This window comes from Prionailurus viverrinus, chromosome E2, assembly GCF_022837055.1.
Source record: "Prionailurus viverrinus isolate Anna chromosome E2, UM_Priviv_1.0, whole genome shotgun sequence".
In the NCBI taxonomy this organism is placed as follows: domain Eukaryota; kingdom Metazoa; phylum Chordata; class Mammalia; order Carnivora; family Felidae; genus Prionailurus; species Prionailurus viverrinus.
The window spans coordinates 3,327,041-3,354,982 of record NC_062575.1 but is presented as its reverse complement, the minus strand read 5'-3'; the positions used below and the strand labels follow the sequence as shown (position 1 = coordinate 3,354,982).

Sequence of the window (27,942 nt, the reverse complement as noted above, 5' to 3'; positions counted from 1 at the left end):
CCCTGCCTCCCTCTACTCCAGGGACCCCAGCCCCCAGCCCTCAGAGAAATCACCTCTAAGTGGATGTGTATGACAAATTTAATTCCCCCTTCTGTATCGTACAAAAGTTTCTTGCATTTTGTACAAAAACCCAGGCCTCTTTTCCCTTCCCTCCCCGCCCCAACACAAAAAGTAATTGTTTAATAAATAATATATGCTCCTGCCTAGGCCCAGAGGCGTGGGGAACAGGGAAACACTGTGGCCAGACGTCTTAGAGATTCAAGAATCCAGGACTCCAGTTCCCTCACCCTTTGGTCCCCAAGCCCACCCACCTCCCACCCACGCCCTTAAATAAATAAGTATAAATAAGGCACAGATGCCCCCCCTCTTCTGCCCAGGTCTCCTGGAGGGACCGTCTCTAATTAGGGGGAGAAGAAGAGGGGGGTATCTCCTGACCTCCATGCCCCTAGTCCCCAAATAAATAAATAAATAAGATGTGGCATTGAAGGACGTTGGCGGTTCTGTGTAGCTGGTCACAACCGAGTCTTCAGCAGCAGCAAGCCCCGCACGGCCCAGTCAAGGGTCAGGTGCAACCCCCCAAGAATGGCGTGGGCTGCCCTGATGCCTCCCCAGGCGGAGGCTGGGGGGGCCAGTGGGGGAGCTGGTGGGTCTGGGGGTGCTTGGGGTAAGGCCAGGCGGGACATCTGTTGGGAGAAGACAGAAGGTTAGCAATGGGTGGGGGTGCAGTGGGGGTCCCGGGAAGGGGCGTTTGGAACCTGGGAGTCCAGGCTGCATGTTTCCAGAGGGTCTTTAACCTGCAGGGTAGGGTTTCTGGGTGGGGAGTTCTCAACATGTTGGGTTCAGAAAGTGGAGGCTGGGGCCAAAAGGTGGAGGTCTCAAAGCTGGAGAGGGCCAAGCTCAGGGGATTGAGGGGTGAAGTCTATAGAGTCAGGGCTGGGATCCTGATGCTAGGTGAGCACTGGGGGCTGTAGGCTCAAGTCTGGGGTCAGGTCCAAGATCTTGGGGCTGGTGTCTTACATGTGGGGCCTCTAGGATCCAAGCTCAGGGACTCGTGGGTGAGGGCTGGGGTCTCAGAACTGGGAGCTGGAATTTGAGGTCCAGGGTCTTTGTGGTCAGGCCCAGGAACGGGCAACTAAAGTTTTCTGATCTCAGGTTCTTGGGTCTCAGGTTTTGGCGGTCAGGGTTTGAGGGTCTTAAGGGCTCACAACCAGCATCTGAGGTCTTAAGAGACTCAGAGCTCAGGATCTGGGGTCGTCTCACCCGAGATCTCAGGATCTAGGCTCTTGAGGTCTGGAGTTTGCAGAGTCAGGGTCTCCAGGCTGGCTTTGGGTCAGGGTCTGGGGCCTCGAGGGGGCTGGGGGTCTCCGGGCAGGCCTGGAGTCTGGGGTCCCAGGGTCTCAGGTTTCAAGTCTAGGTATGGGGCCTGGGAGCTGCGAGGTCCTACCAGGAGCTGCAGCCGGCGCAGCAGTCTGTCCAGACGGGCCTGCAGGGCACCCAGCTCTGGCTCCAGGGTCCGCAAGGAAGGGCCGCCGGCCCGCCGCAGCCACTGCACGTGCCGCAGGTAGGAGAACAGGTCTGCCCGCAGCCGCGTCAGCACGCCTGGGAGCTAGGAGGCAGGGCATGGGGGGCATCACGGAACACCTGCCACACGCCTGCTCTGGCCCCCAGCCCCCCTTGCACCCTGGCCACCGCCCAGCTCTCACCTCTGCCCCCTCTTCCCCTTCCCCTCCCCTTACCTGTAGGGCTCCCAGCGCCCCTGCACTCATGGCCAAGGTGGGAAGAGAGTCCAGGTTGTGGTCTCCGTCGGCTGGAAATTTGTCTCTCTGTGGGGAAAAAGAAGCCTTGAGGGGGAGACTGCCCAGCTCCAAGGGTCCCCCCATCCTGCAGACAGGCCCCAGACTCCCCCCTCCCGCTGTTTCCGTGCGAGCCCAGAAGCCCTCCGCACTCCGGGTCCCTGGCCCAGCCCAGCCCCCGGCAGGCTCTCTCTCCCACCAGCTGCGCAGCAAGCTGTCGAGTGTCCGCCAGGAGAGAGCGGGTCAGGAGGACGGCGCTGTCCAGCTCGGCCCGAGGGTCTGGGGAGGCCCGTGGGGGGCCCGGCGGTGGCCCCGGGGCAGCAGCTCTATCCGGCCACAGGCTCAGAGCGACCAGGACCAGGCAGCAAACACCTGGGGGCGGGAGAAGGCAGAGAGAGCTCAGACCGGACCGGTGGGTCCGGGGGAGGAGGGACTGGGGGTCCCGAGTCCCGGGGTGGCGCGCCCAGGGCAGGTCGCAGGCCCGGGGCGGGCTGCCCTCTCCCTCTCCCGCTCTGGCTGCCCCGCCCGTCGGAGCAGACGCGGCCCGGGGCGGGTAGACGGGCCGGGCGTCTCCCGTCCGCCCCCGGACGCCGGAATCTGGGCCCCGGGGCGGGGCATGAGGGGGGAGGCACAGGCCAGAACCTGCCCCCTCCCCGGGCCTCGGGAGCCCGAGCCGGACTGAGAGCGGGGCAAGGAGACCGGGACAGGAACCCGGAGGCCCAGACCCCTGCCCAGGGGGACCTCGGAAGGCCGGGCCGTGGTGCCGGGGATGCCCCCGGGGCACACCTGGGCGGAGGGACGCAGAGACGCGGGCGCAGCGGGGACGCGGGAGGCGGACAGGGACCCGGCGGCGGCGCGCTCCCCGGGGGCTCCGGCCCGCTGGTTCCCCGGCAGCCCATCCCCCAGCCGCCCCGCCCACCCCCGCGCCCGCCAGCCAATCAGCGCCCCCCGGGCCGCCCCGCTCCCGCATCACACCCCCAGCCCGCCCCCCGGGCCCTCCCCGGCCGCTGTCTGTCCGTCGGTCCGCATCTGTCTGGCTCTCCCGTTCCTGTCTGCACCACTGTCTCTCTTTCTCTCCTCCCCCTGCCTGGGGGGGTCGGCGTTCGGGACTTGCGCTCACCTCCTCGGGCTCCCTGACTCAGTTTCCCTCCCGGAGCCTTTCTGTCGGGATGCCCGGGTGTCTGCCGACTCCCAGGGCGTCCCGCGCTCTTGGGGGTCACCTCCCGGCATTTGTCTGTCTCTGTCTGTATGTCTTCATGTCTCTCGCGCTGCCCTGTCTCCGCGTCTCAGATCCGTCCTCCTGTCTCTGCCCGTCTCTGCTCCCGGCCTCCTGCTGCTTTCTCTGAATCTCCTTTCCTGTCCTCCGTCTCTGCCTCCCCACGGCTCCCTCGCTCTCCTCTGTCTCTCTCTCTGTCCGATTCCGCTGTGTCTGTCTGCTCCCCACCCTCCTCGCCGCGGTCCCTCCCTCCTCCCTTCCTGTCCCCCCCCCCCCCCTATGAACTTGAACCAACTTACTGTTCATGTCCCCACAGGGCAGGGATTCCCCAGGGCAGGGGGCAGGGAGCTGGGGGCCTTTAACCCTTCCCTGTCCGCTGCCGGGGGGGAGCCCTGGGGGTCAGCTGGGCCTCGGCCTGGGGAGGGGAGGCATGTGCGTGTGAGCAGCGAGGGCCGTGGCAGTGAGGGAGTGTGGACGCCTGGGGGGTTATATAGGGGGCCAGGGCGGGCGGGCGGGGGGCAGGCGGCAGGGGAGGGCGGCCTGACACATCCTGACTCACCCTCCCTGCCTGCCTTTTCCATTCAGACGGAGCCGGCTGCCTCGCAGGGCTCACGCTGCCTTGCTCAGAGGAGGGCACGGAAGGAAAAGTTGGAAAAGTTGAAAAGAGAAAGGGGGGGGGTGGTCGGAGAGGGGCTGGTGAGGTCATTGGCGTCCCCTCCCTCCACCTCCTCGGCCGGCCGCCGCAGGGGCAGACACACACGGCGCACAGGGCTGGGGCCCGGCTGCGGGCAGCGGGCGGGGGTCCACAGGACCAGGACTGGCACTGAGGGACACGGAGAGCTGGGGATGGGGCCACACGACGCAGGATGGGGAGGCAGAGCGACCCCATGGGACGAGGAACGGAGAAAGAGAAGGGGACGGAGTTTGGAGACCCAAGCAAGGAGACAGAGACACTTGGGGAGATGGGGACATTGGGGCAGAGATAGATCCTCTGAAAGGCAGAGATAGAGAGACGGAGACACTAGGGAGATACACTGCAGTCGCAGAGAGACCCCAGGAGGAAGAGGGACAAAGTTGCAGTCATAGAGGGGAGGCAGGTTGCAGAAGAGATACAGAGAAAACACAGGAGCAGGTGACAGAGCTGAAAGGCCCCAAGAGACAGACAGGCAGGGGGACAGACGCGCTCAGAGAGACAAGAGGTGCTGACCATTGAGGACAGAGAGGGGCAGAGCCTTTCCCCAGGAGACAGGTAGGGATGTGAAGGTGGGGAGAGAAGCAGAGATGGAAAGGAGGTGCGGTACCCCTCTGTGCCTCAGTTTCCTCACCTGTGAAATGGGGGTGACCGAGTACCCATCCTACCCCCCAAACGCCGGGGTAAGAATGACTTCACCCATGCAAAGCACGCAGTCAGCTCTCAGGAAATATGAACCATTGTTATTCTCTCTCTTGATTTTTATTAACACATGCGGGGAGACCCAGAGAAAGAAGGGTGGAGATGTTGCGTGAGCAGAGGAGGCAGGGAGGGTTACAGAACTGCAGAGAGAGTGGCTCAGCCAGGGAGAGGAGCTGGGGACAGGGCACGGGGGACATCTGCAGAGAGATCGCGGTGCAGAGAGGCATTGGCGCCAGAGGGGGAGACGCACACAGACCACAGACGGGGGAACAGCAGCGTGGACATGGTACCCGGAGGAGGGCCAGGCACTTGGGCAGAGCCCGTGAGGGAACAGGTCCAGAGCTCCATTCCCAGGAGCATTCCCCCCCCACCCCACACCACCCAGGACAGAAGCGACAGTGAAAGACAAAGTGACGAGACTTTCCAAAGGTCCCCCAGCAGACTCCCTCTAGGCCCTGTGCTGAGCTGGCAGGGGGGGCTCTGGGGATGAATGGAGGCTAGAGTTCTCCCCCTCCCATCCCCCACCATGGGAGGGGGGGGGACGACGGCTCTCCTCCCCAGGGAGGTGAGGTCACAGCCCCCCCATGGTGGGACATGACCTCATTGCTCAGGTAAGAGCTCTCTCTCCCTTGGTCTGTCATGGCCACCCCTTCCAGGGCCCCCCAGGGGCCCTTCCCAGCCCCCGTTCCCGCAGGGACCCAGGCCTCTGACCACTGGGTCTCCGCCCCTCAGGGGGCCTGTTTCCGGCTGAGTCAGCGTGGGGGGCCCAAGGCTGCGTCAGTGAGGGGAGAACTGACGTAGCCCCCCCCCCCCCAGACCGACGGGGCCAGCCAAGGTGACTCAGGCCACCAGCCTGGGGGATGGACTGGCCTGAGGGGATAGGGACTGGGCCTGGGGCCAGTCTGCGAGCAACAAAAGGGATCTCGAAATGGCAGCCCCTTCCACCTACAGGGAACCAGACCCCCTTCTTCAACCCAGGGGTCTGGACCCCCAGCCCCTCCTCCCTCAGACCCAGGAGTCCTTCCCCCAGCCCCTCCTCCCTCAGACCCAGGAGTCCAGGCCCCCAGCCCCTCCTCCTTCAGATCCAGGAGTCTAGACCTCCATCTCCTCCTCCCTCAGACCCAGGAGTCCTGGCCCCCAGCCCCTCCTCCCTCAGACCCCATGCCCAGTGTCCAGGCCCCAAACCCTGGCTTCCAGGTAGAGAAAAAGGTGTTGCCTTTTGTAATTTGGAGAATACGCTACGGAAAAGGTCAGGAGTCTGGGGCTAGGTCAGTGGTGCGTGGCTGGGGCCAGTCTCCCCGCCCCACCCCCGTGTCGCCTTGGCCATCACCCAGGACTCTGGGGTCATGTTTGCCCATCTTTCATCCTTCCCGGCTGCAGGAGGCTGAGGGAGATGTGATGGGCGCAGGACAGGAGGGCGAGGGCAGGGGGAACTCTCCAGACTCCTGGGTCTTCCCCAGGGTGAGGGGTGCTCCAGCTACTTCCACTACAAGGACAGTAAGAAGGAAGGGGTGGGGTGCAGACACTGAGAGGCAGGCCTTGGGGAGGTGACAAGACGACAGGACAAGCAGGAACAGAGGCTGTAGCACAAACCCCCAGAGTGACAAACAATGATGTAAAACAATGGGATCTAGGGACACAGGAAGAAACAAACTCAGAGATCAGGGAAGACCCAGTGTGTGAGGCTCTGGTGGGGGGGGTCACAATCTTGGGGGAAGGTACCACTGGGATACTAGCAGGGAGCCGGGGGTCCTTGCGTGTGCCGACCCCCTGGGCGAGGTGGGGCTGGCTGGTGTGAGGTCAGCAGGTCCGAGGCTGTGTGTGTCCGTCTGTCTGTCCCTGGGGGGTCCTGTCTGGCCTCTGGGGGGTGACGGGGCAGGCGGGCCGCAGAAGCAGCCCAAACCTGTCATTAGCGGTGAGGGCCGTGACGGCGGGGGCCCCCCCAGTCCCAAGCCGCGGTCCAGGGCCCTGGCAGCCCCGCCCCCCACCCCCTCCTTGATCCCTGAGGAATCCCGGGAATTGCGAAGTGGGTCCAGATGATGTTGACACAGGAAATGGTCATCAGCTGCTGGCCTCAGCTCCACAACCCCTATGACCCCCCACCCCCGGCCCCCTGCTGAGCCCCCTCTAACCTGTGTCATCTCTGACGGAGGCAGCCCAGGGCCACTCAGCTCCCACCAGGATGTTTACAGGAGATGCGCAGGGCAGGGGGTCAGCCTCACAGGGCTTCCAGAGAAATGGGATCTGGGCTTCTGGACAGTTGCCCTCAGAGGAGTCCTGGCCTCATCCTCCCCGTCAGACCCAGGAGTCCAGACTCCCAGCCCCTCCTCCCTCAGACCCAGGAGTCCAGACCCCCAGCCCCTCCTCCCTCAGACCCAGGAGTCCAGACTCCCAGCCGCCTCCACCCTCAGACCCAGGAGCCCAGGCCCCCAGCCCCTCCTCCCTCAGACCCAGGAGTTCAGACCCCCAGCCCCCTCCTCCCTCAGACCCAGGAGTCCAGACCCCTAGCCCCTCCTCCCTCGGAGACTAGACTCCCAGCCCCTCCTCCCTCAACTCAGGAGCCCAGGCCCCCAGCCCCCTCCTCCCTCAGACCCAGGAGTCCAGACCCCCAGCCCCCTCCTCCCTCAGACCCAGGAGTCCAGACCCCTAGCCCCTCCTCCCTCGGAGACTAGACTCCCAACCCCTCCTCCCTCAGACCCAGGAGCCCAGGCCCCCAGCCCCCTCCTCCCTCAGACCCAGGAGTCCTGGCCCCCAGCCCCCTCCTCCCTCAGACCCAGGAGTCCAGACCCCCAGCCCCCTCCTCCCTCAGACCCGGGAGTCCAGACTCCCAGCCCCCTCCTCCATCAGACCCAGAAGCCCAGGCCCCCAGCCCCTCCTCCCTCAGACCCAGAAGTCCTGCCCCCAGTCCTTCCTCCTCCCTCAGACCCAGGAGTCCAGACCCCTAGCCCCTCCTCCCTCGGAGACTAGACTCCCAACCCCTCCTCCCTCAGACCCAGGAGCCCAGGCCCCCAGCCCCCTCCTCCCTCAGACCCAGGAGTCCTGGCCCCCAGCCCCCTCCTCCCTCAGACCCAGGAGTCCAGACCCCCAGCCCCCTCCTCCCTCAGACCCGGGAGTCCAGACTCCCAGCCCCCTCCTCCCTCAGACCCAGGAGCCCAGGCCCCCAGCCCCTCCTCCCTCAGACCCAGGAGTTCAGACCCCCAGCCCCCTCCTCCCTCAGACCCAGGAGTCCAGAACCCTAGCCCCTCCTCCCTCGGAGACTAGACTCCCAGCCCCTCCTCCCTCAACTCAGGAGCCCAGGCCCCCAGCCCCCTCCTCCCTCAGACCCAGGAGTCCAGACCCCCAGCCCCCTCCTCCCTCAGACCCAGGAGTCCAGACCCCTAGCCCCTCCTCCCTCGGAGACTAGACTCCCAACCCCTCCTCCCTCAGACCCAGGAGCCCAGGCCCCCAGCCCCCTCCTCCCTCAGACCCAGGAGTCCTGGCCCCCAGCCCCCTCCTCCCTCAGACCCAGGAGTCCAGACCCCCAGCCCCCTCTTCCCTCAGACCCAGGAGTCCAGACCCCAGCCCCCTCCTCCCTCAGACACAGGAGTCCAGACCCCCAGCCCCTCCTCCCTCAGACCCAGGAGTCCAGACCCCCAGCCCCCTCCTCCCTCAGACACAGGAGTCCAGACCCCCAGCCCCCTCCTCCCTCAGACCCAGGAGTCCAGACCCCTAGCCCCTCCTCCCTCGGAGACTAGACTCCCAGCCCCTCCTCCTTCAGACCCAGGAGCCCAGGCCCCCAGCCCCTCCTCCTTCAGACCCAGGCCCCCAGCCCTTCCTCCCTCAGACTCAGGAGTCCTGCTCCCCAGCCCCCTCCTCCCTCAGACCCAGGAGTCCTGGCCCCCAGCCCCCTCCTCCCTCAGACCCAGGAGTCCAGACCCCCAGCCCCCTCTTCCCTCAGACCCAGGAGTCCAGACCCCCAGCCCCCTCCTCCCTCAGACACAGGAGTCCAGACCCCCAGCCCCCTCCTCCCTCAGACCCAGGAGTCCAGACCCCCAGCCCCCTCCTCCCTCAGACACAGGAGTCCAGACCCCCAGCCCCCTCCTCCCTCAGACCCAGGAGTCCAGACCCCTAGCCCCTCCTCCCTCGGAGACTAGACTCCCAGCCCCTCCTCCTTCAGACCCAGGAGCCCAGGCCCCCAGCCCCTCCTCCTTCAGACCCAGGCCCCCAGCCCTTCCTCCCTCAGACTCAGGAGTCCTGCTCCCCAGCCCCCTCCTCCCTCAGACCCAGGAGTCCTGGCCCCCAGCCCCCTCCTCCCTCAGACCCAGGAGTCCTGGCCCCCAGCTCCCTCCTCCCTCAGACCCAGGAGTCCTGGCCCCCAGCCCCTCCTCCCTCAGACCCAGGAGTCCAGACCCCCAGCCCCCTCCTCCCTCAGACACAGGAGTCCAGACCCCCAGCCCCCTCCTCCCTCAGACCCAGGAGTCCAGACCCCTAGCCCCTCCTCCCTCGGAGACTAGACTCCCAGCCCCTCCTCCTTCAGACCCAGGAGCCCAGGCCCCCAGCCCCTCCTCCTTCAGACCCAGGCCCCCAGCCCTTCCTCCCTCAGACTCAGGAGTCCTGCTCCCCAGCCCCCTCCTCCCTCAGACCCAGGAGTCCTGGCCCCCAGCCCCCTCCTCCCTCAGACCCAGGAGTCCAGACCCCCAGCCCCCTCTTCCCTCAGACCCAGGAGTCCAGACCCCCAGCCCCCTCCTCCCTCAGACACAGGAGTCCAGACCCCCAGCCCCCTCCTCCCTCAGACCCAGGAGTCCAGACCCCTAGCCCCTCCTCCCTCGGAGACTAGACTCCCAGCCCCTCCTCCTTCAGACCCAGGAGCCCAGGCCCCCAGCCCCTCCTCCTTCAGACCCAGGCCCCCAGCCCTTCCTCCCTCAGACTCAGGAGTCCTGCTCCCCAGCCCCTCCTCCCTCAGACCCAGGAGTCCTGCCCCCAGCCCCTCCTCTCTCAGACTCAGAAATCCAGGCCCCAAAGCTATACTGCCCCAGGAGGCCCCTCCTCACTGCCCTGCAAAGGTGACTGGAAGTTCACCTGAGAGAACTAAGGATCGCAGTCCCAACCCAGCTCCCCAGTTGGGCTCCTCCTCCTTACTGAGGGGAACCAAATGGGAAGCTTGACGACCTCCACATGGACTCCTTTCCCCATTTGTAGGTGGATTGAGGCCTAGGGAGAAGCCAGCCTCAGGGCCCTCACATCCCTAAGGCCCCCTACACTTGCCCCATACTTTCTCCAGCGGGAGGCCCGGAGTGCCTTTGGGACAAGGGGACTCCCGAGCAAGTGCTCTGCCCACCCCCACCCCCCCACCCCCGACCAACCCCCATTTTCCCCTTGTCCTCCTGCGGGGGGCCTCCCTAACAATGGGGCTCAGGGAGCCTCAGGCCCCTGCCCCTGGTTGCTAGGGGGAAGACCCCAGGCTATGAGCTGCCCGGCAGGTATCCTATCGGGTTACTAAGTGGAGGGATTCCCTGGCAGGAAGGTCCCCCAGGCCCTACCCCGTGGAGTCCCCTGGTTCACAGGGAGCAGACGTCTTACACCGCCACCGCCTCCTCTTTCTGCCACGGAGGCTCATTTTCATGCCCAGGCCCCCACCCCCACCCCATGGCCCTTCCCACCTGGTTGCTAAGGAAGCAGCTTCTTAACAAGCAGGCGCGACCAGGCCAGTGTGACCCCCTCTCCCTTCTTCCCCATGTCAAGGGGGCTCCCTGGCAACAGAACTTAGAACCTTGAAAGCTGGGTGGGCAGTGGGCGGGGCCCAGCTGGTTGCTGGGGTGATGGCCTTCAAGGTCTGTCCCCACAGAGGCCCCAGGGGTCCAGGGAGGCGACATGGTGGGCTCTGGGATCCCAGCTTTGAGCCTCTTCCTGCTGATGCAGGGCTCAGTAGGTGAGGGGGCCAAAGACGGGGTCAGAGTGCTGAGCAGGGAGCCTCCTCAGCCTTCATACCGCAGCCCCAACACCAACCATTTTCCTTCACAGATGGGAATGGAATCCAGGGATTCTTCTACCCATGGAGTGAGCAGTGGATGAAACCCGGGTCCTCCAAGGACAGGGAGCCAGACTAGACTCCTGGGTCTAAAGGGAGTAGGGACTGGGGGACTGATCCCCAGTCTGAGGGAGGAGGGGCTGGGGGCCAGGACTCCTGGGTCTGAGGGAGGAGGGGGCTGGGGGCCAGGACTCCTGGGTCTGAGGGAGGAGGGGGCTGGGGGCCAGGACTCCTGGGTCTGAGGGAGGAGGGGCTGGGGACCAGGACTCCTGGGTCTGAGGGAGGAGGGGGCTGGGGCAGGACTCCTGGGTCTGAGGGAGGAGGGACTGGGGGCAGGACTCCTGGGTCTGAGGGAGGAGGGGCTGGGGGCAGGACTCCTGAGTCTGAGGGAGGAGGGGCTGGGGTCTGGACTCCTGGGTCTGAGGGAGGAGGGCCTGGGGGAGGTGGTCAGGACTCCTGGGTCTGAGGGAGGTGGCACTGGAGGCCAGGACTCCTGGGTCTGAGGGAGGAGGGGGCTAGGGTCTGGATTCCTGGGTCTGAGGGAGGAGGGCCTGGGGGGGGGGTGGTGGTCAGGACTCCTGGGTCTGAGGGAGGAGGGGCTGAGGGTCTGGACTCCTGGGTCTGAGGGAGGAGGGCCTGGGGGGGGGGGTGGTCAGGACTCCTGGGTCTGAGGGAGGAGGGGCTGGGGGCCAGGACTCCTGGGTCTGAGGGAGGAGGGGCGGGGGGCAGGACTCCTGGGTCTGAGGGAGGAGGGGCGGGGGGCAGGACTCCTGGGTCTGAGGGAGGAGGGGGCTGGGGCAGGACTCCTGGGTCTGAGGGAGGAGGGCCTGGGGGGGGTGGTCAGGACTCCTGGGTCTGAGGGAGGAGGGGCTGGGGGTCAGGACTCCAGGGTCTGAGGGAGGAGGGGGCTGAGGGTCTGGACTCCTGGGTCTGAGGGAGGAGGGGCTGTGGGGTCTGGACTCCTGGGTCTGAGGGAGGAGGGACGGGGGGAAGGACTCTTGGTTCTGAGGGAGGAGGGCTAGGGGTCTGGACTCCTGGGTCTGAGGGAGGAGGGCCTGGGGGGGGTGGTCAGGACTCCTGGGTGTGAGGGAGGAGGGGCTGGGGGCCAGGACTCCTGGGTCTGAGGGAGGCGGCGCTGGGGGCCAGGACTCCTGGGTCTGAGGGAGGAGGGGGCTAGGGTCTGGACTCCTGGGTCTGAGGGAGGAGGGCCTGGGGGGGGTGGTCAGGATTCCTGGGTCTGAGGGAGGAGGGGGCTAGGGTCTGGACTCCTGGGTCTGAGGGAGGAGGGCCTGGGGGGGGGTGGTCAGGACTCCTGGGTCTGAGGGAGGAGGGGCTGAGGGTCTGGACTCCTGGGTCTGAGGGAGGAGGGCCTGGGGGGGGGGTGGTCAGGACTCCTGGGTCTGAGGGAGGAGGGGCTGAGGGTCTGGACTCCTGGGTCTGAGGGAGGAGGGCCTGGGGGGGGGGGTGGTCAGGACTCCTGGGTCTGAGGGAGGAGGGGCTGAGGGTCTGGACTCCTGGGTCTGAGGGAGGAGGGCCTAGGGGGGGGGTGGTCAGGACTCCTGGGTCTGAGGGAGGCGGCGCTGGGGGCAGGACTCCTGTGTCCCGCAGAGTGAGCACCGGTCAGACAATCCCAGAGCCTGCCTTTGGGACTGCGGTGTTCTGAGGCTCTGGGCGGACTCTGTGGCATAGCTGACACGTGTGGTTGGTCCCAAGGCTGTGAGGGAGATGTGTGGGACCGGGAGAGCTGTGGGGGCCAGGCGGCCATCGAAAACCCCAATCTCTGTCTGCGTCTGCGATGCTGCTACCGGGACGGGGTCTGCTACCACCAGCGCCCAGATGGTGAGTGCCTGGCAGCCGGGTCCCTGGGGCTGTGGCGGAGACCCCCCCCTCCCCCCGCCCCGGTTTCAAAGCTGCCTCCTCTGTGCAGAGATGATGCGGAGGAAGCACATGTGGGCGCTGGGCTGGACATGTGGGGGCCTCCTCTTCCTGATCTGCAGCATCTGTCTGTTCTGGCAAGTGGGGCTGGGACTCGGGGTGGGACCCACATCCCCAGAGGGGCAGGCGGAAGGTCGAGGCTGAGTGTCCGTCCTCCCCGCCAGGTGGGCCAAGCGCCGGGACATGCTGAACCTTCCAGGCTTCTTAAAGGGCAAATGTGACCTGTCGAAGACCGAGTCTCTGTTGTCCAAGGACCGGGGGAATCTGAGCAACAAGAAGGGGTCCGCGGGCAGCATGCGGGCCTCCCTTCCCCTGGAGGGGAACCTGGACACATCAGGGGCCACCGAAGGGGAAGGGACGACAGAAGGGGGTGAAGAGACGGAAGGGGGAGAGGATGATGATTAGGGGCACTCCTGGCGGGACCCCTCAATACAGATCTAGCATATGGACCTGTGGTACCTTTTCTAAGTATCATGGGAGCAGGAGATGGTCGAGCTCTGGGGCAGGGAGTGAGCGTGTGTGTGTGTGTGTGTGTGTGTGTGTGTGTGCTCGAGTGTGTGTGTGATCGTGTGTGTGCGTGATCGTGGGAGGTCTGGGCTGAGGGGGGGGGCAGTGGGTAAGCAGGGGGTGGCCTGGGCTGAGGCCGCAGGGCTGAGGGGTGCCCGAACGGGGCTGGGGTGGCATCCTGCCGCCATGAAAATGTGGTCCTCAGCTCTCCTGCGGGAGCATCACGGACTGTCGGCCTCTGCCTGCTGCCTACCCTTGGGATCCCGTCCCCAAGCATGTGCCTGGCTTCCCATCAATGCCTGAGCATGGGAGGGGCCCCTGCTGGACCCGGGCTGTCTCCAGTGGACAACTTTACTCTCAGACTCTCCACAGGCCAGACAGACATTTTCGAGGAAGTGCAGACAGTTGAAGACTCATCCTGACCAGCCCTCCCCCCAGTCTCAGGTGTCACCAACTACCCTCCATACATGCTTCCTCCCAATAAATATTTTGCAAGTCTAATTTGTCCCTCTGCGTGCTTCTCGGAGGACCTCCCAAACCACCAGAGGGGCCTGGGCTGAGGGAGGTGTGGACTGAGGGAGGGGGCATCTGTGCTCAAGATCCTGGCCCCACTCTCCCATCGCCCTCTGTGGGGGGTTGGTGTGAAGCTGGCTACAAGGTCCCCAAGGGCATGGGCAGCTCCTCTGGGGGTGTGGCCCAGCCCCAGGGCTGTCTCCCAGACAGACACACAGTGCTAGGAGGCAGAGCCATTTATGGGGGGAGGGGGGACAATGGGGGAGGACAGATAGGCATCCTGGTGGCCAAATGATTTTGGGCACAGCTGCACATCCTGGTCCAGTGCCAACAGGTGGGGCCATGGGTTCGTCTGCAGGAGGAAGGGAAGGGTTAGTGGCTATTCGGGACCCCTCCCAGTATCCATGCATCTGCTGGGCCCCCCACCCAGCGGCCTGAGGGTGCAGGGGAAGGGAGCCCCTTCTTGCTGCTTTAGCCCCAGGGAGCTCACACACCTTCTCCTTTGTTCCTTCATGTCCCTCCAGGCCCCCCTTCGAGGCAGCACCTGTGGGCCTTTAACTCACCGGAGCCCAGTGGTGCCAGGTAGAGAATGAGTGACAGGAAAGTGAGAGAGGAGAGACAGAGACGTGTAGAGGGAAAGATGGGCACAGAGACCGAGACAAAGAGGCACAGGAGACAGGGACAGAGCAGGGACACAGGGACAGAGAAAAAGAGAGATTGACAGAGAAAGAAAACAAGAGGGGATAAATAACAAAGAATGGTGGTGGCTCTGTCTGTCCACTCAATGGATTTTGGCTCCAGAGGGAGAAGGGAGTGACCCAGAGCCAGAATCTTCAGGTCCCTGTGTTACAGTTCAAGTTCTCTGTCCTTCATGCACTGGAAACACTTCACCCTGCCCACTAAGGAGTCCTGTGTTTGAACAGGCCTGTCTTCCTTCTAACAGGGGCCTTCGCTCCAGTCAGCTTGGCCCATGTTTCTGGCAGGCAGGTGGCTCTAGCCGGAGATCCATCCAGCTGTATTAGACTTTGGGGCAAGGTAAAGGATTTTCAGGGGTAATTTTAACCACTGGTGAGTATTTCTGCATTATATGCTGAATTTTGTGTTAGCTGATGCTTCAGCTATGCAAACATCTTCTATCTTTCTTTCTTTCTTTCTTTCTTTCTTTCTTTCTTTCTTTCTTTCTTTCTTTCTTTCTTTCTTTCAGTAGGCTCCAAGCCCAACATGGAGCCCAGAGCAGGGCTTGAACTCATAACCTTGAGATCAAGACCTGAGCAGAGATCAAGAGTCAGACGCTTAAACAACTGAGCCACCCAGGCACCTCGCATACATCTTTTCTTAAACCAGTCTCCTCATCTGAACTACAGAACACAGCAGATGATTGAAGTGACTATTTTCTGAATTCTCACAAAGAAGGGTATATAACTAGTATCATTCTGAATACATAGGAGAAAAGTTAATTCCTCACATACAAAGAAGGTCTTAGGACATCAGGATTTCACTCTTTTATGGAAACCCATTTGAGAAAGTGATTCAGTCACTCATCCATTCATTGTTCTACCTAGCCGTCCACTCATCGATCCAACCATCCATTCTCTCATCTATCTACCTACCTATCTGCCCAAACTATCCATCCAACCACCCATTCACCTATCTACCAGTTCATCAATCTAACCATATCCATCCATCCACCCCTTCATCTATGCACACATCCACCCAACAACCCATCCATCCACCCATCCATCCATCCATCCATCCATCCAACAACCCATCCAACCACCCACCTACCCACTCATCAACCTCTGATTTCCCGACTTTACTTTTTGCTAGGCCATGCTAAGAATGAAGACACTAGAGACCCAAGCCTTACCATCAAGATGTTGCCTGCCCAGCGGGAGAGATAGTACCAGCACACAGATACAACAAGACAGATATAAGAGATAACAGGGGTAACTCAGACAATATGAAGACCCAAAGAACGGCAGCAAGATTGAGTTGGGCCATAATGAACACATGGGAAGTTTTCTGTGTGGAGTACAGACAGCAAGGGCACTCCTGCTATAAGGGAAAGCATGAACAGAGGTCAGTTGACATGAGGGAGCCTGGGGTTCATGCACGGAGGGGTGCCATCACAACTGCAAAGAAGGCAGGGGATGCGGGGCTGAAACTTGTGGGGCCCACATGCAGTGAGTGGCTAAGATTTTCTCAGAGGGCAACAGGGAGCCATAGCAGGTGTTTGAGCAAAGCTGGAGAGTGTGTGTTTAGGAAAGGAGATAAAAGGTAGAGGAGAGAGAAAAGGGAAGGAAAGAGCAGTAGAGCCTTCCCTGCATCTCACACTCCTCCTGGTGTTCTTACTCTTTTCCTCTTTTTCAGAAGAATCCCAGCTGTGTGCCCTCGGGCAAGAGGCGGCACCTTTCTGGGCCTCAATGTCCCCTACTGGGATGGGGATGATACTAGTAGTGATGGCAGAGACCCAGTTACACAGAGAGGATTAAATGGGACCTGGTGCTGCTGGGGGCTGGGGTGCAGAGCAGGGTCTCCAAGTGTGGGGGTGAGGTAACAGATATCCCTGGACCTCATCTGGGGGGCAGGGTCTCCTTGTGTCTTCCAAGTCCACTGTCATGCCTTGCTGTCTGAGCCTCCACCCTCTAGGCCTTGCTACTCTCCTTTCTAACCTTGACCCCTGTGTTTCCTCCCCATTGTCTCCCTCCGTCTCCATCCCCCCATCTTTCCCATTCTTTCCACTTCTATCCCCACCATCTCTCTCCAGCTCTCCCCCCCCCCCCCCGCTCGTCTCTCCAGCTCTCCCCCTGTCTCTCCACCTCCCCCTCCCCGCCTCCCCCGTCACTCTTGCTGTCTCTCCCCTGTCCCTCCAGCTCTCTCCAACTCTCCCTGCCGCCCCACTCGCCGCCCCGCCCCTCACCTCGGGCTCACTCGGTGCCGGCGCCCGCCGCCCCGGGCCCGGCCTCGAGCGTGGCGAGCTGCAGGCGCACGCGGCGGGAGCTGGCGGCGGGCGGCGGGGGCGCGCGGGCGGCACGGCGCGCTCCCCGGGAGCCGGGCGCGGCGCGCGGGCCGGAGGAGGAGGCCGGGGCGGACCAACGGCGGGAGAGCTTGCGCGCGAGGCGGGCGAGCGCCGAGGGCCGCAGGCCGTAGTCGCGCTCGAGCTCCTGGCGCGAGATCTCGATGTTGCCGGTGTACCAGAGGATCCAGCCGAGCAGGCTCAGGAAGACGAGCAGCGCTCCCGAGTAGATGAGCAGGTCGCCGAAGTCGCGGCCGCGCACCTGCAGCTGCGCGAACACGCCGGTCAGCAGCGCCGCCATGCCCGCCACGTCCAGCGCCACGGCCAGCAGCAGCGCCATCCGGCAGCGGCCCAGGCCGGACGCAGGCCCTGGCGCGGCGGCCGGCGGGGACGGTACACCCGGCGGGGGCCCCTGCGGGGCGCCCACCGCAGGCGCCGCGGCCATGGCCTTGCTCCGCCAAGCTGGCTCCCCCGGAGAGCGTTCCGGGGTGCGGCCGGGCCCGGGGCGGGGTCAGGGGACGGCGCCAGGTGTGCCCGGCGCCCTCCTGGTCACCTGAGCTGGCTGGGTGCAGACCGGCCCGGCTTGGGGGAACCCTGGCCGCGGTTTCTGAGCACGTCCCGGCTCTCAGAGGCCTGTGCTGGGGGACAGCCTGGCTCACAGATAAAGGTGGGAGGGGCCTTATTCACCCCCAAGGAGCATGAAGGATCAGGGTTGTCTAAAGAGGCAGCGTGGGGTGCTATGGGAGCCCCGACGTTGTTTCTGCTCAGTGCCTGTCACCGGGGCCCCCTGCGCACCAGCGCCCCACGGCTGGGCCAGGCGTGGAGGTGCTGGGGGGAGAGGAGGCGTCAAATACAAGAATCAGACAAGGCCCCTGGACCCCAACGAGTTCCGGGAGGCAAAGAATCAGCAGTCAGGGTGCCCTAATGGAAGAAACGTGGGCCCTACGGAGCTTTCTCTCACTCATTGCCTGTCTCCTGGGGCCTCTCGTGCGCCTGGGAATGAACCTAGAGGCACGAAGGTGGATGGTTCTCGCAGCCCTGTGGACACCAACCATCAGATCCTGGGCGCTCTGGTGCAGCGCTGGTGGTTATAGCGGTGAGCACAGCTGCCTTCCAGACTCTGGGCGCTCCGATGGGGGCAGCAGGCTGATCCCCGGGTTCCCGTCTGCTCAGGAGGTTTTCCCTAGTGCCTCTGGACTGCCAGGACTCATTCGGGGTGAAGCCCAAAAGCATAGAGAGGGACCAGAGGAGGCTCCTGCCCTCAAGGAGTTCCCAAAAATGATCACACATCAGGGTGCCATTAATAATGGGGTCGACCTAAGCCATCGCCATTCCTTTTAGTGAGCTGGGGTCCCCTGAGATCCTCACCACCACCAGCAAGCGCCAAGCCCCGTGCTGTTGAGGCTGAAGCCACAGATCTACATCAGGCAAAAAATAAACCTCCAGAAAGTTTAACGGGTGTGACAGTGGGCACACTGGAGAGGGGAGAACGGGAGCGGGAGGCAGCAAGGCACGGAGAAGAGGCTGGGCCAACAGGTATGGACCCCCTAAAGGAACCAAGAGCTTTCCCACGCAAATCTCTTTTCCTCCAAGGAACTCGACCTTTAGAGGGAATCTATGCCCTCCTGGGGTGGCAGTCTGCGAGGAGATTCCGTCTAGCTTATCTCTAGACTCTAAACTCTAGACTCTAAACGGTTTAAGAGTTTATTTTTTTTATGTCTACTTATTGTTGAGACAGAGAAAGAGCATGAACGAGGGAGGGTCAGAGAGAGGGAGACACAGAATCTGAAGCAGGCTCCAGGCTCTGAGCTGTCAGCACAGAGTCCGACGTGGGGCTCCAGCTCACGGAGTGTGTGAGATCATGACCTGAGCCGAAGTCGGACGCTCAACCGACTGAGCCACCCAGGCGCCCCTAAGAGTTTATCTTAAAAGGACCTGAGGCCGGCAAACTGAGAGGTCTGTCGGGATTAGCTACAGAATTCCGAATGTGGCCGAATGGAAATCGAGTGTTTCCGAACAGACCCGAAAGGGCAAGCGCCAATAAGAGAAGGCCACCACCCCGGGGGAAGAGCGTTTCCTGAGATTTCCGAAAACGGCCGAGCGGGCCTCCGTGCCTTCGTCGGGAATAGCCGAGAGGTTACGAAGAGCGGAAGGATCCGAAGACGCTGGAGCTGGCCTTAGGTAATTCACGCATTGGCACGTTCATTCATAAAACATATGCTTGTTGAGCGCCTATACTGTGCCAAGCGCTGGTGAGCAACCCCGGAGAGAAACCGCTGAGGAAAGGGACTTGGGGCCTCTCGAACTGGACCCACTCGGAAATCCAGCCGTGGAATTCCGAAAACACACGAAGGGCCCCCGGAACGGTGGCGCTCCGCCTCCGAGAACACGCCCTCGGGTCCCTGCCCGAAGAGTTCCGAAGGTCTTCGAGCGGCAGGAGACCAGCTGGCGGAAGAGGCCGAACATTTCCGAGCCGCCTCGGAGGCGGACGGAAGGAGGCGGGGACAGGCGGGGGCGGTGCGAGCTCACGGAGGAAGCGGAAATGCGTGTTGGTATTAAAGGCGTCGCCCCGCCCCCTGCTTGCCTCTTTCCGTCTCCGGCTGCTGTGGGGAGCGGAGGTGAGGTTTGGGCTCTCCGTCGGCCCGCGTGGTCGCAGCACTTTTACGCAGCCCTGGGTCTCTGCCTTTGCGTGGCCTCAGTCGCTGCGCCCCTTGTGTCCTTGGCTGTCTCCCCCCCCCCCCGACTCCACCGCTGGAAATCGCTGTGAATTCTCGAGTTCTTACCCCTGCATCCCCCGCAGTTAGTCTCGGCCTCCCGAGTTCGGGCCGCCGCCTCCGGTCATCCAGCCCCGTCTGGCAAAGTGCTAGGTCGCTGTGTGCCCCTGGGGACCCCTATTCGCCCTGGTTCCCAGTCACACCCTGCCCCTGAGGCGCCGGTCCGGGACTCCCTTTGACTCCTGTCCCTGCCCCTTTTCCCGCAGCTGCCGCCATGTCCGCCCACCTGCAATGGATGGTCGTGCGGAACTGCTCCAGCTTCCTGATTAAGAGGAACAAGCAGACGTACAGCACCGTGAGTGGGGCTGGGACGCCGGGGTCTGAGGGGGGCACCCTCGCGGTCGCGGGGCCCCTTCCCTCTTCGCGACCCCGATGCGTTCTCCTTCTCAGGAGCCCAATAACCTGAAGGCTCGCAACTCCTTCCGCTACAACGGGCTGATTCACCGCAAGACTGTGGGCGTGGAGCCGGCGGCCGACGGCAAAGGGGTGGTGGTGGTGATGAAGCGGAGATCCGGTGAGCATTCGCCCTGGCTTGGCTCCGGGCTGCAGGCCCCTCTCGGGCCACAGCTGTAATGCTGTGGAATCGAGGATTCCCCAGATCGGGAGGGGAGCGGTGTGAGCATCTGTTAAGCGTAGCAGGATCTCATCCACACGAGGTGGTTCTAAGGGCTAAGTTGCAGGATTGCACGGTCGTGTGATGTTTTCAGGTTAAGTCCTTGAAGCATGTCGGGGAGGTAGATGTCCCATTGCACAGGTGGGAAAACAGGCCAGCAGGTAAGAAGTGACAGGCTAGTTCTGCATGGGAAGCAGCAGTAGTGTGACCCCCCGTAAACTGCTCTGGGGCCTGGACAGGTGTCTTTAGCAGGTCACGGGGACAAAGCTTCAGAGGCTGGTAAAGGTTGAGTCGGTATCCCAGCTCCACCATCTTTGTTCTTGGGGAGATGGGGAAGGGGGTTAGTTTAAGCGATCGGAATGAGGATTTCCCTGGGCTCTGAGTGCGGCTGCTTTCTCTTTGGGTTTGCAGTCCAGCATGCTGTTCAGTGACAGCAGTGGCCACGGCCTGTTGGCTCTTGATGGGACTCCCTCCCACGCTAGAGGGGGATTACTGTCCCTTCTGAGGAGCACAGCACCCGAGCAAGAGAGAGCTTGGAACGAGCTTGTAGGGTTCCGGTACTCCCGAAAACCCTGTTCTGGTGCTCTGGGCCCTGAAAACTGTACTTTCTTCTCACATTGTTGGGTGGCCTCCCCCGGGCTGTCAAACTGGACTGACATGAGGAGGTAATGTTTCTGCTCTGAGGTCAGCAACTTGGTCAAGGCCAGTGTTTAAACTCACTGGTGTGGTGCAGCGTCCTTGGTTTCTTGGGTGACCCCTTTTATTACGATCTTTTTTTTGGAGCCCGGAGTCTACCCAGGACCCCAGTGTTCTACTTGAGATCCTAAACCGAGGCCTGCAGCTTTGTGGCACAAGAAAGGGGGTGCTTTCCTTTTGATCGTGGGTAGCGGGAGTACTGGCTCTGCCTGTGCAGGCATGCGGGAGGGCAGGTGCTTGGCCCAGGGCTCTTCCTCACCTTGGCCTTACCTGGCCCCTTCGTGGCTTGCCAGCAACTCAGCCAAGCCTCACGGCTTGTCTCACACCCTTGTTCCAGACGGGGTAGCCTGGGCTCTGGGGGTAGGGCAGGAAGAGACCAGAGCTGTGGTGTCCAGAGCACTGGCTGCCTGGCCAGCATGGGGGTTGTGCCCGCAGGGCACGGGCAGATAGCCTGTGTTCACCTAACTGCTGTGTGCCTGTGACCTTGGATGAGAGTTCTCCTTCCAGTGCTTCTGCATTCCTTTGTCAAGTGAGTTGATGACTCTTAGGGACACGGGAGAAGCCCCGTCAGGGTGCTCAGCTGGGCCTGGCCTGTGGCAGTACATGGGTGGATGGCGTTGGCACCCGTGTGTCCGGTGTGAGACCGCACCACCATTGCCTGGGAGGTCCACTAAAGATCCAGACGACTGTCAGGCTGACCCCTGCCACCCTCTAGGCCAGCGAAAACCTGCCACCTCCTACGTGCGGACCACCATCAACAAGAATGCCCGGGCCACCCTCAGCAGCATCCGGCACATGATCCGCAAGAACAAGTACCGTCCAGACCTGCGCATGGTGAGTGGGGCTGCCAGAACTGAGGCGGGGCCTCTGCCGACCCCTCCTTGGGGGAGGGCTGGTGGGCTGAGCCCGTTCCTTGTCGCTCTAGGCCGCCATTCGCAGAGCCAGCGCCATCCTGCGCAGCCAGAAGCCGGTGATGGTGAAGAGGAGGCGCGCCCGCCCCACCAAGAGCTCCTGAGCACCTGTTTCCCCCTCCCAAGCAATAAAGATGTCAGCCACCTCGCCTGGGGCTCCGCACCTGCGTGTGTGTGCCTGCTTGTGCAGGGTGTTCTTCGCCATAACATACAGGTCACAGCGTCTGGGGACCGGAGGGCCCAGGGAGGGGGCTGGTGGAGCCCAGGCCCAGGTCTTGCTGGCGATGTCCAGGCCAGCGTTGCTGCCCCTCAGGCTGGGGGTTGGTACAGGGTCTTCCTTTTTCTTTTTTTTAATGTGTATTTGTGAGACAGCAAGCAGGGGAGGGGCAGAGAGAGGTGAGAGCATCCCAAGCAGCCCGACCAGGGGCTCGAACTCCGGAACTGTGGGATCATGACCTGAGCCGCCCCGGTGCCCCTAGTACAAATTCTTACTCTGACATCACAGGTGACTGTCCAGTGCAGCAGATTAGAAAGTGGACGCTAAACACGTAAAGTTGACTACAGTCCTCACAGTCTCAGACTCTGTTGACACGGGACACAGCTTCAAGAAAGACTGGTGGAGCCTCAATCTCATGGATGGGGATTGGGGCCAAGGGTCGGCCCACTGTCATGTCCTGGTTCATGCCTCATGCATGTGTGGCCTGTGAACACGAGAGCACGTACGCTCTAGGGCTTTGTGGTCTCAGACTGGACAGTGGACCCTTCCTAGAGGGTGTCCAGATGGTTCTTGATGGAAGCGGTTCCTGGGGCAGCTCCCAGCCCTCCTGGGGATTAAGCACCAGGCCCACGGGAGTGAAGGGTACCAGGAGGGATGGGCAGAGCCCTGGCCATAGGGGCCAGGAGTGTGTCCATCTCTGCCTCGTCCGTCTGAAGCCAGAGTTGCTGGTCTTGAGCTCAGTGGTGGCTCCTGAGTGCTCAGTCCCCATAGTGGGCAGGAGCCACCAGCTACGGGTGACCTTAGGTGTCCTGTTCGGGCTGGGAACCACACACAACCCCTTCACTGGGCCACCCCTTCTCTCCCATCCTGAGGAGCTAGAGTAGTTTCTGGTGGCTTCCACCCCTTGCCTCCTGGTGTTTAACAGCTGGTGATGGCTGCTAGGCATGGGACCTGGTTGCCTGGGTCCCACCAACATGTCAACCACTAGCTGTGTGGCTCTGGGCAAGTAACTGGACCTCTCTGTGCATCCTGTCAGAACTGAGTGGGCTGACGAGAAGAGGGCCTGCACAAGACAAGTGCTCAGTAGCAGTGGGTTTTTGGTCTTCCAGAAGCAAGTACAGCAAGAAGCGGGATGTGTTTGTGTGCAAATCTGTGTGTGTATATGCAGACACATGGGGAGTGGCTGTTTCTCCCAACAGCCGCAGTCACTTGACAAAGCAGGTGTCCTAGGCTCAGGTTGGGAAGGGGTCACATTGTCATTGCCTTGACCTGTTTCCTGCATACGCACCCTTTGCCAGCTAGTATGCCACAGGTCAAGGATCCCACACAGGAGACCCCTGGTCTCTACTATTCTGGAGACCATGTCCTGGAACACCCCTGCTCCCTGTCTCCACTCCAGAGCCCTGCGGCAAAAGGCATCCTGCAGAGGCCCCCCTGTCTGCATCAGGGCAGGACCCCTGCCTCGAGGGGTGCCTTTGTGGGTGGGTCACCTGGTGGCTCAATGCCTCAGTTTCCCCATCTCAGAAGCATTTCAAGTGCCTGATTTCTTCAGGGGTCCACAAAGCAGAGGTGGTGGTTTTGTTTGCTGCTGCGTCTCCAGCACTAGCTCAAAACATCTGCAGAATTGAGTTGAGGGTAGGACACACCCTTGGCTGCTGTCAAAGGGTCACTCAACACGGGGGCTCGGCTGAGAGGCTGGCCTTAATCATACTATATTTCCATTAGCACTGGCACACTGGCATATCAGATACGTTGAGATGTGTGTGTACATGTATGCATATATATGCATATATACGTATATATCCATCCATTACATACGTACATACACAGATACTTGCATTGCACTCCCTGGTCCTGCAACCTTGGGCAAATTACTAAACTTCCCTATGACCTTGTTCTCTCATCTGTGATGTCTACATCAACAGATCCTACTTCCTAAGGCTGTTGAGAAGATACAGTGTGCAAAAAGCTTAGGAAGAGACCTGCCATGTCATGCCCACAAATCATAATTGCATGAATGAATGTTTATTATTATAAATTATTTTGACCGGATGGACTCAGACCATCGGAGATGTCTTCCCATGTTTATAACTCTGCTTGCACGGGAAACCATGTGTGTTTTCCAGGGCATTTGTAAGCACACGTGCCGAATCCATACACCCCAATACCCTGTGGTTCCCAAGTTCGTGCGAGCGGCCGTGTGTGTTTGTGAATGTCATGACATCTGCAGCATTTCTGATCCAGGCTGTCCAGCAAATTTGTTGATTTCCCTTTGTTTCTCTTGTAGTCACTTGGCTGGAATAAAACCATCTATTCTTTTATTTATTTATTTATTTATTTATTTATTTGTTAAAAAAAATTTTTTTTTCAACGTTTTTTATTTATTTTTGGGACAGAGAGAGACAGAGCATGAACGGGGGAGGGGCAGAGAGAGAGGGAGACACAGAATTGGAAACAGGCTCCAGGCTCTGAGCCATCAGCCCAGAGCCCGACGCGGGGCTCGAACTCACGGACCGTGAGATCGTGACCTGGCTGAAGTCGGACGCTTAACCGACTGCGCCACCCAGGCGCCCCCCATCTATTCTTTTAAAGTCATTATGAAAATAACATGTGCACGTGGTTTGGAGATGTGCAAATGGAAGAAGAGTATCCAGGGGCAAAGGGGCCCCAGCATCCCAGCCCCTGGCTCCACAACCTGTTTGTTGTGTGTTGTTCTTGGGAGTTATTGGAAACTCTTCACAAATACCCACGTGCGTGCCCCGTGCACGTGTGGGGTGTGAGCAGCCTGCTGAGTCAGCCCTTTCTGTATGTTCACCCCTGGCTCTGGGCTTTCAGCAACACCAGCAACTTTGTTTTAGCGTCTACATTTTTTCTTTTTTAAGGTTTGTTGATTTTGAGATAGCGAGTGCACACACATGCCCGTGCATGGGGGAGGGGCAGAGAGAGGAGACAGAGAATCCCAAGCAGGCTCAGCACTGTCAGCTCCGAGACCAATGCGGGGCTCGATCTCACAGACTATGAGATTGTGACCTGAGCTGAAGTCAGACGCTTAACTGACTGACCCACCCTGCTGTCCCTAGCATCTACATTTTGTATAGTATTTATGGGAGAGAGGCAACAATAGGGGACACTTTTCATAATTTTTCCATAAGTCCAGAACTGTTCTAAAAAGTAAAGTCTGTTAAAACAAAACAAAACAAAACAAAAAACAAGATAGTGTGTAACTCCCAGACTGGGAAAAATCCAAATGTTGGGTCAAAATCAAAGTGCTAGTGAGGGCATGGGGGAATGGGCACCCTTATATTGCTAACAGAATGCAAACTGGGACAAACCCCACGGGGCACAATTTGGCAATATCTGTACAAATTACAAACGTAATCGTAACACTTTGGCCCAGTAACGTCATGTATAAGATTTGCTGTAAGGACATACTCCCTGTGTGCCACAAGGCCCACCTCCAAAGATTATTCGTTCCAGGGTCGTTGGTCAATCAATACAGGATGGGGTAAGTCATGGCGCATGTATATGATGGGACACTAGGCAGCTAAGAGCAGGGAAGTGCTGATTTGGACAGACTTCCAAGACTTCTAGTTATGTTGAAAGAGCAAGGAGCGGCATGCGGTGTGCAGGACGCTGTGTGCTGTGGGAGAATAAAAGGATTAACAGGATTGTATATTTGACTCTGCCTGCGTTTGTGTAGAATCTCTCTAGAAAAACATACAAGCAGCTGGTAACACTGGTTGTCCCCGATGAAGGGGGCCGTTGGGGAGATAGGAATTAGAGGGATCTGTTTCTTTGTAGAAACTTTTATCTAAAAAAAAAAAAAAAAAAAAAAAATCAAGTCTTTTTTTTTTTTTTAATTTTTTTTTCAACGTTTATTTTATTTTTTGGGACAGAGAGAGACAGAGCATGAACGGGGGAGGGGCAGAGAGAGAGGGAGACACAGAATCGGAAACAGGCTCCAGGCTCTGAGCCATCAGCCCAGAGCCTGACGCGGGGCTCGAACTCACGGACCGTGAGATTGTGACCTGGCTGAAGTCGGACGCTTAACCGACTGCGCCACCCAGGCGCCCCAAGTCTTTGTTTTTTGAAGGAATACAATCACAAGGTATCCCAAGCTCTGCTTCCTTGAGGCAATTAATATTTGCAGGTTCTTTTTTTAAATTTTTTTTGTTTTTACATTTATTTTTGAGAGACAGAGACAGAGCACAAGGTGAGGGAGGGAGGGGCAGAGAGAGAGGGAGACACAGAATCAGAAGCAGGCTCCAGGCTCCGTCCAAACTGTCAGCATAGAGCCTGATGCGGGGCTCGAACCCGCGAGAACTGCAAGATCATGACCTGAGCTGAAGTTGGATGCCCAAACGACTGAGGCGCCCCAATATTTGCAGGTTCTAAAGTAACCTTCCAGAAGCTTTGAATGCATAGGCAAACAAATAACACATATCCTTTTTTTTTTTTTTAATTTTTTTTTTCAACGTTTATTTATTTTTGGGACAGAGAGAGACAGAGCATGAACGGGGGAGGGGCAGAGAGAGAGGGAGACACAGAATCGGAAACAGGCTCCAGGCTCAGCCATCAGCCCAGAGCCCGACGCGGGGCTCGAACTCGCAGACCGCGAGATCGTGACCTGGCTGAAGTCGGACGCTTAACCAACTGCGCCACCCAGGCGCCCCGACATATCCTATTTTAAACAAAATAAAAAAAAAGTTTGCACTGTTCACATGTTGTTCCCCCCCCCCCCCAACTTAATCTAGTTTGGAGATTGGTCCATATCCACACATAAAGAGTTTTTTTGTTTTAAAAATCCTCAGGGACACCTGGGTGGCTCAGTCGGTTGAGCATCCGACTTCGACTCAGGTCATGATCTCACGGTTCGTGGGTTCGAGCCCCGTGTCGGGCTCTGTGCTGACAGCTCAGAGCCTGGAGCCTGCTTCAGATTCTGTGTCTCTCTCTCTCTCTGCCCCTCCTCTGCTTGCAGTCTCTCTCTCTCTCAAAAATAAACATTAAAAAAAATTTTTAATCCTGAAATAGTGTATTTCAGGATTCAATACACACACACACACACACACACACACACACACACACATATAGAAAAGAATTATAAAGCAAGCATCCACATAATCAACACCCAAGTAAAGAAACAGGACTACCTGCTCCCCAGAAGTCCACCTGGGTTTCTTGCCAGTTTAAGGTAACCAGAATGCCCAACTTTATGTAGACAACCTTTTACAGTTTTACAACCTACGTATGTATGTTCAGCAGTACAACTTATTTTTGCCTGCTTTGGAATTGTGCACGAAGGCATTCGAATTGTGGGAATCTTTTATGATTTGCTGGTCTCGCTGATCATGACGTTTGTGATTTTTCCCTGCTGCTGGGAGCAGTGGTCGTTCATTTTTTGTCCTATGGTATTGTTTCTTGAACCTACAAACGCATTTACAATGCGTGTAATGAGGACAGATGTTGTTTAAAGCCTGCTGTGTGTCTAAGAATGCCGAGTAACAAGGTACGCGTGCTTTCGACGTTTCCGCGTGCGTTTTAGCATTTGCTGCTCCCACCAGGGCCACACGGTGGGGTCTGTGGCTCTACAACCTTGGTATTGTTAGACACGAACGACCGTTATTAGTTCCGTGGGAGTGGAGCGGTATCACTGTTGGCTTACACTGCATTTTCTCAACTATGAGCGAGGAGTAGCTTTTGGATTTCCTCTTTTGTGATGTGCTTTCACCAGTTTCTCTTTTGTGTTCTTTTTCTTATTGATTTGGAGGGGCTCTTTATACATTCTTTGAATTCGTACTTTTTGGTTATGTCTTGCAAAATCTTCTGCCCCACTGACTTATCTTCTACTTTAGATAAATGAAGTTATTGGCTTAATTAAATAAGCTTCATTGATACAGTTTACATAAAAATACACCCATTTTTAGTTGCAGTTTTGACAAATGTATGCACCTGTGTGACCACCGATATGATCAAGATCTGGGATATACTCATCACTCCAGAAGGTTCCCCCTGCCCCTGTACATGTTTTCCTTGATTGCAGATAGCCAGTGACCTGTTCTCAGCCACTAGTGACCAATATTGCCAGTTCCAGAATTTCATTGTAAGTGGAACCAAATATTTTGTACTTATGTATAGGGCTTCACTTAGTAGAGAGTATTTTTGTGATTCATCTAAGCTGGTTTTTGTATCAGTATTTTGCTGAGTAGTATTCCATTCTATGAACTCACAATTTTAGTCCATCTGTTGAACCTTTGGATTATTTCCACTTTTTGTCCATCAGAAAGGGAGCAACTCTGAAAGTTCATGTACAAGTCTTTATGTAGACACGTTTCCCTTTCTCTTTTCATGATC

At 59.4% G+C, this 27,942-nt stretch overlaps 4 protein-coding genes across 6 annotated transcripts; 2 read left to right on the top strand and 2 right to left on the bottom strand.

Annotated features, from left to right (window-relative positions):
• Positions 1-64: 64 nt before the first annotated feature.
• IL11 (interleukin 11) lies at positions 65-10,541 on the bottom strand. Of its 3 annotated transcripts, none has more exons than XM_047835482.1 (6): positions 10,042-10,541; positions 6,535-6,628; positions 1,993-2,165; positions 1,737-1,823; positions 1,445-1,606; positions 65-683 (listed from the first exon to the last, which is right to left on the bottom strand). In XM_047835482.1, the coding sequence occupies exons 1-6, from the start codon at positions 10,252-10,254 to the stop codon at positions 513-515; spliced, it is 900 nt and encodes a 299-aa protein (XP_047691438.1). In that variant the 5' UTR covers positions 10,255-10,541; the 3' UTR covers positions 65-512. The 3 variants fall into 3 exon arrangements, with proteins under 3 accessions (XP_047691438.1, XP_047691439.1, XP_047691440.1); XM_047835483.1 differs by lacking the exon at positions 10,042-10,541 and adding an exon at positions 9,922-10,032 and having other exon boundaries at positions 6,535-6,545; XM_047835484.1 differs by lacking the exons at positions 6,535-6,628; positions 10,042-10,541 and adding an exon at positions 3,309-3,695.
• TMEM190 (transmembrane protein 190) lies at positions 10,228-12,793 on the top strand. Its single transcript, XM_047835485.1, has 5 exons — positions 10,228-10,310; positions 10,403-10,438; positions 12,123-12,248; positions 12,337-12,421; positions 12,509-12,793. Exons 1-5 carry the CDS (start codon positions 10,253-10,255, stop codon positions 12,747-12,749), a joined length of 546 nt encoding a protein of 181 aa, XP_047691441.1. The 5' UTR covers positions 10,228-10,252; the 3' UTR covers positions 12,750-12,793.
• Positions 12,794-13,585: 792 nt separating this feature from the next.
• On the bottom strand, positions 13,586-16,997 carry TMEM238 (transmembrane protein 238). Its single transcript, XM_047835479.1, has 2 exons — positions 16,285-16,997; positions 13,586-13,716 (listed from the first exon to the last, which is right to left on the bottom strand). Exon 1 carries the CDS (start codon positions 16,823-16,825, stop codon positions 16,292-16,294), a length of 534 nt encoding a protein of 177 aa, XP_047691435.1. The 5' UTR covers positions 16,826-16,997; the 3' UTR covers positions 13,586-13,716; positions 16,285-16,291.
• A 1,932-nt stretch (positions 16,998-18,929) lies between these two features.
• Positions 18,930-21,537, top strand: RPL28 (ribosomal protein L28). The gene is made up of 5 exons (XM_047835480.1): positions 18,930-18,998; positions 19,361-19,449; positions 19,545-19,668; positions 21,179-21,297; positions 21,389-21,537. Exons 2-5 carry the CDS (start codon positions 19,369-19,371, stop codon positions 21,476-21,478), a joined length of 414 nt encoding a protein of 137 aa, XP_047691436.1. The 5' UTR covers positions 18,930-18,998; positions 19,361-19,368; the 3' UTR covers positions 21,479-21,537.
• The last annotated feature ends 6,405 nt before the right edge of the window (positions 21,538-27,942 follow it).

Bases quoted from the DNA above. Each gene is read 5' to 3' on its own strand.
- TMEM238 (XM_047835479.1), bottom strand. From the start codon at position 16,825: ATGGCCGCGGCGCCTGCGGTGGGCGCCCCGCAGGGGCCCCCGCCGGGT.
- TMEM190 (XM_047835485.1), top strand. From the start codon at position 10,253: ATGGTGGGCTCTGGGATCCCAGCTTTGAGCCTCTTCCTGCTGATGCAG. The intron at 10,311-10,402 runs GTGAGGGGGCCA...TTTCCTTCACAG, and splicing joins GCTGATGCAGGGCTCAGTAG to ATGGGAATGGAATCCAGGGA. The intron at 12,422-12,508 runs GCAAGTGGGGCT...CCTCCCCGCCAG, and splicing joins TGCAGCATCTGTCTGTTCTG to GTGGGCCAAGCGCCGGGACA.
- IL11 (XM_047835482.1), bottom strand. From the start codon at position 10,254: ATGTCGCCTCCCTGGACCCCTGGGGCCTCTGTGGGGACAGACCTTGAA. The intron at 2,166-6,534 runs GTTAGAGGGGGC...TCCCGCCCCCAG, and splicing joins CTCCGTCAGAGATGACACAG to GTGTTTGCTGCCTGGTCCTG. The intron at 1,607-1,736 runs GTAAGGGGAGGG...CCTGCCTCCTAG, and splicing joins GGGCGCTGGGAGCCCTACAG to CTCCCAGGCGTGCTGACGCG.
- RPL28 (XM_047835480.1), top strand. From the start codon at position 19,369: ATGTCCGCCCACCTGCAATGGATGGTCGTGCGGAACTGCTCCAGCTTC. The intron at 19,450-19,544 runs GTGAGTGGGGCT...TCTCCTTCTCAG, and splicing joins ACAAGCAGACGTACAGCACC to GAGCCCAATAACCTGAAGGC. The intron at 21,298-21,388 runs GTGAGTGGGGCT...TTGTCGCTCTAG, and splicing joins ACCGTCCAGACCTGCGCATG to GCCGCCATTCGCAGAGCCAG.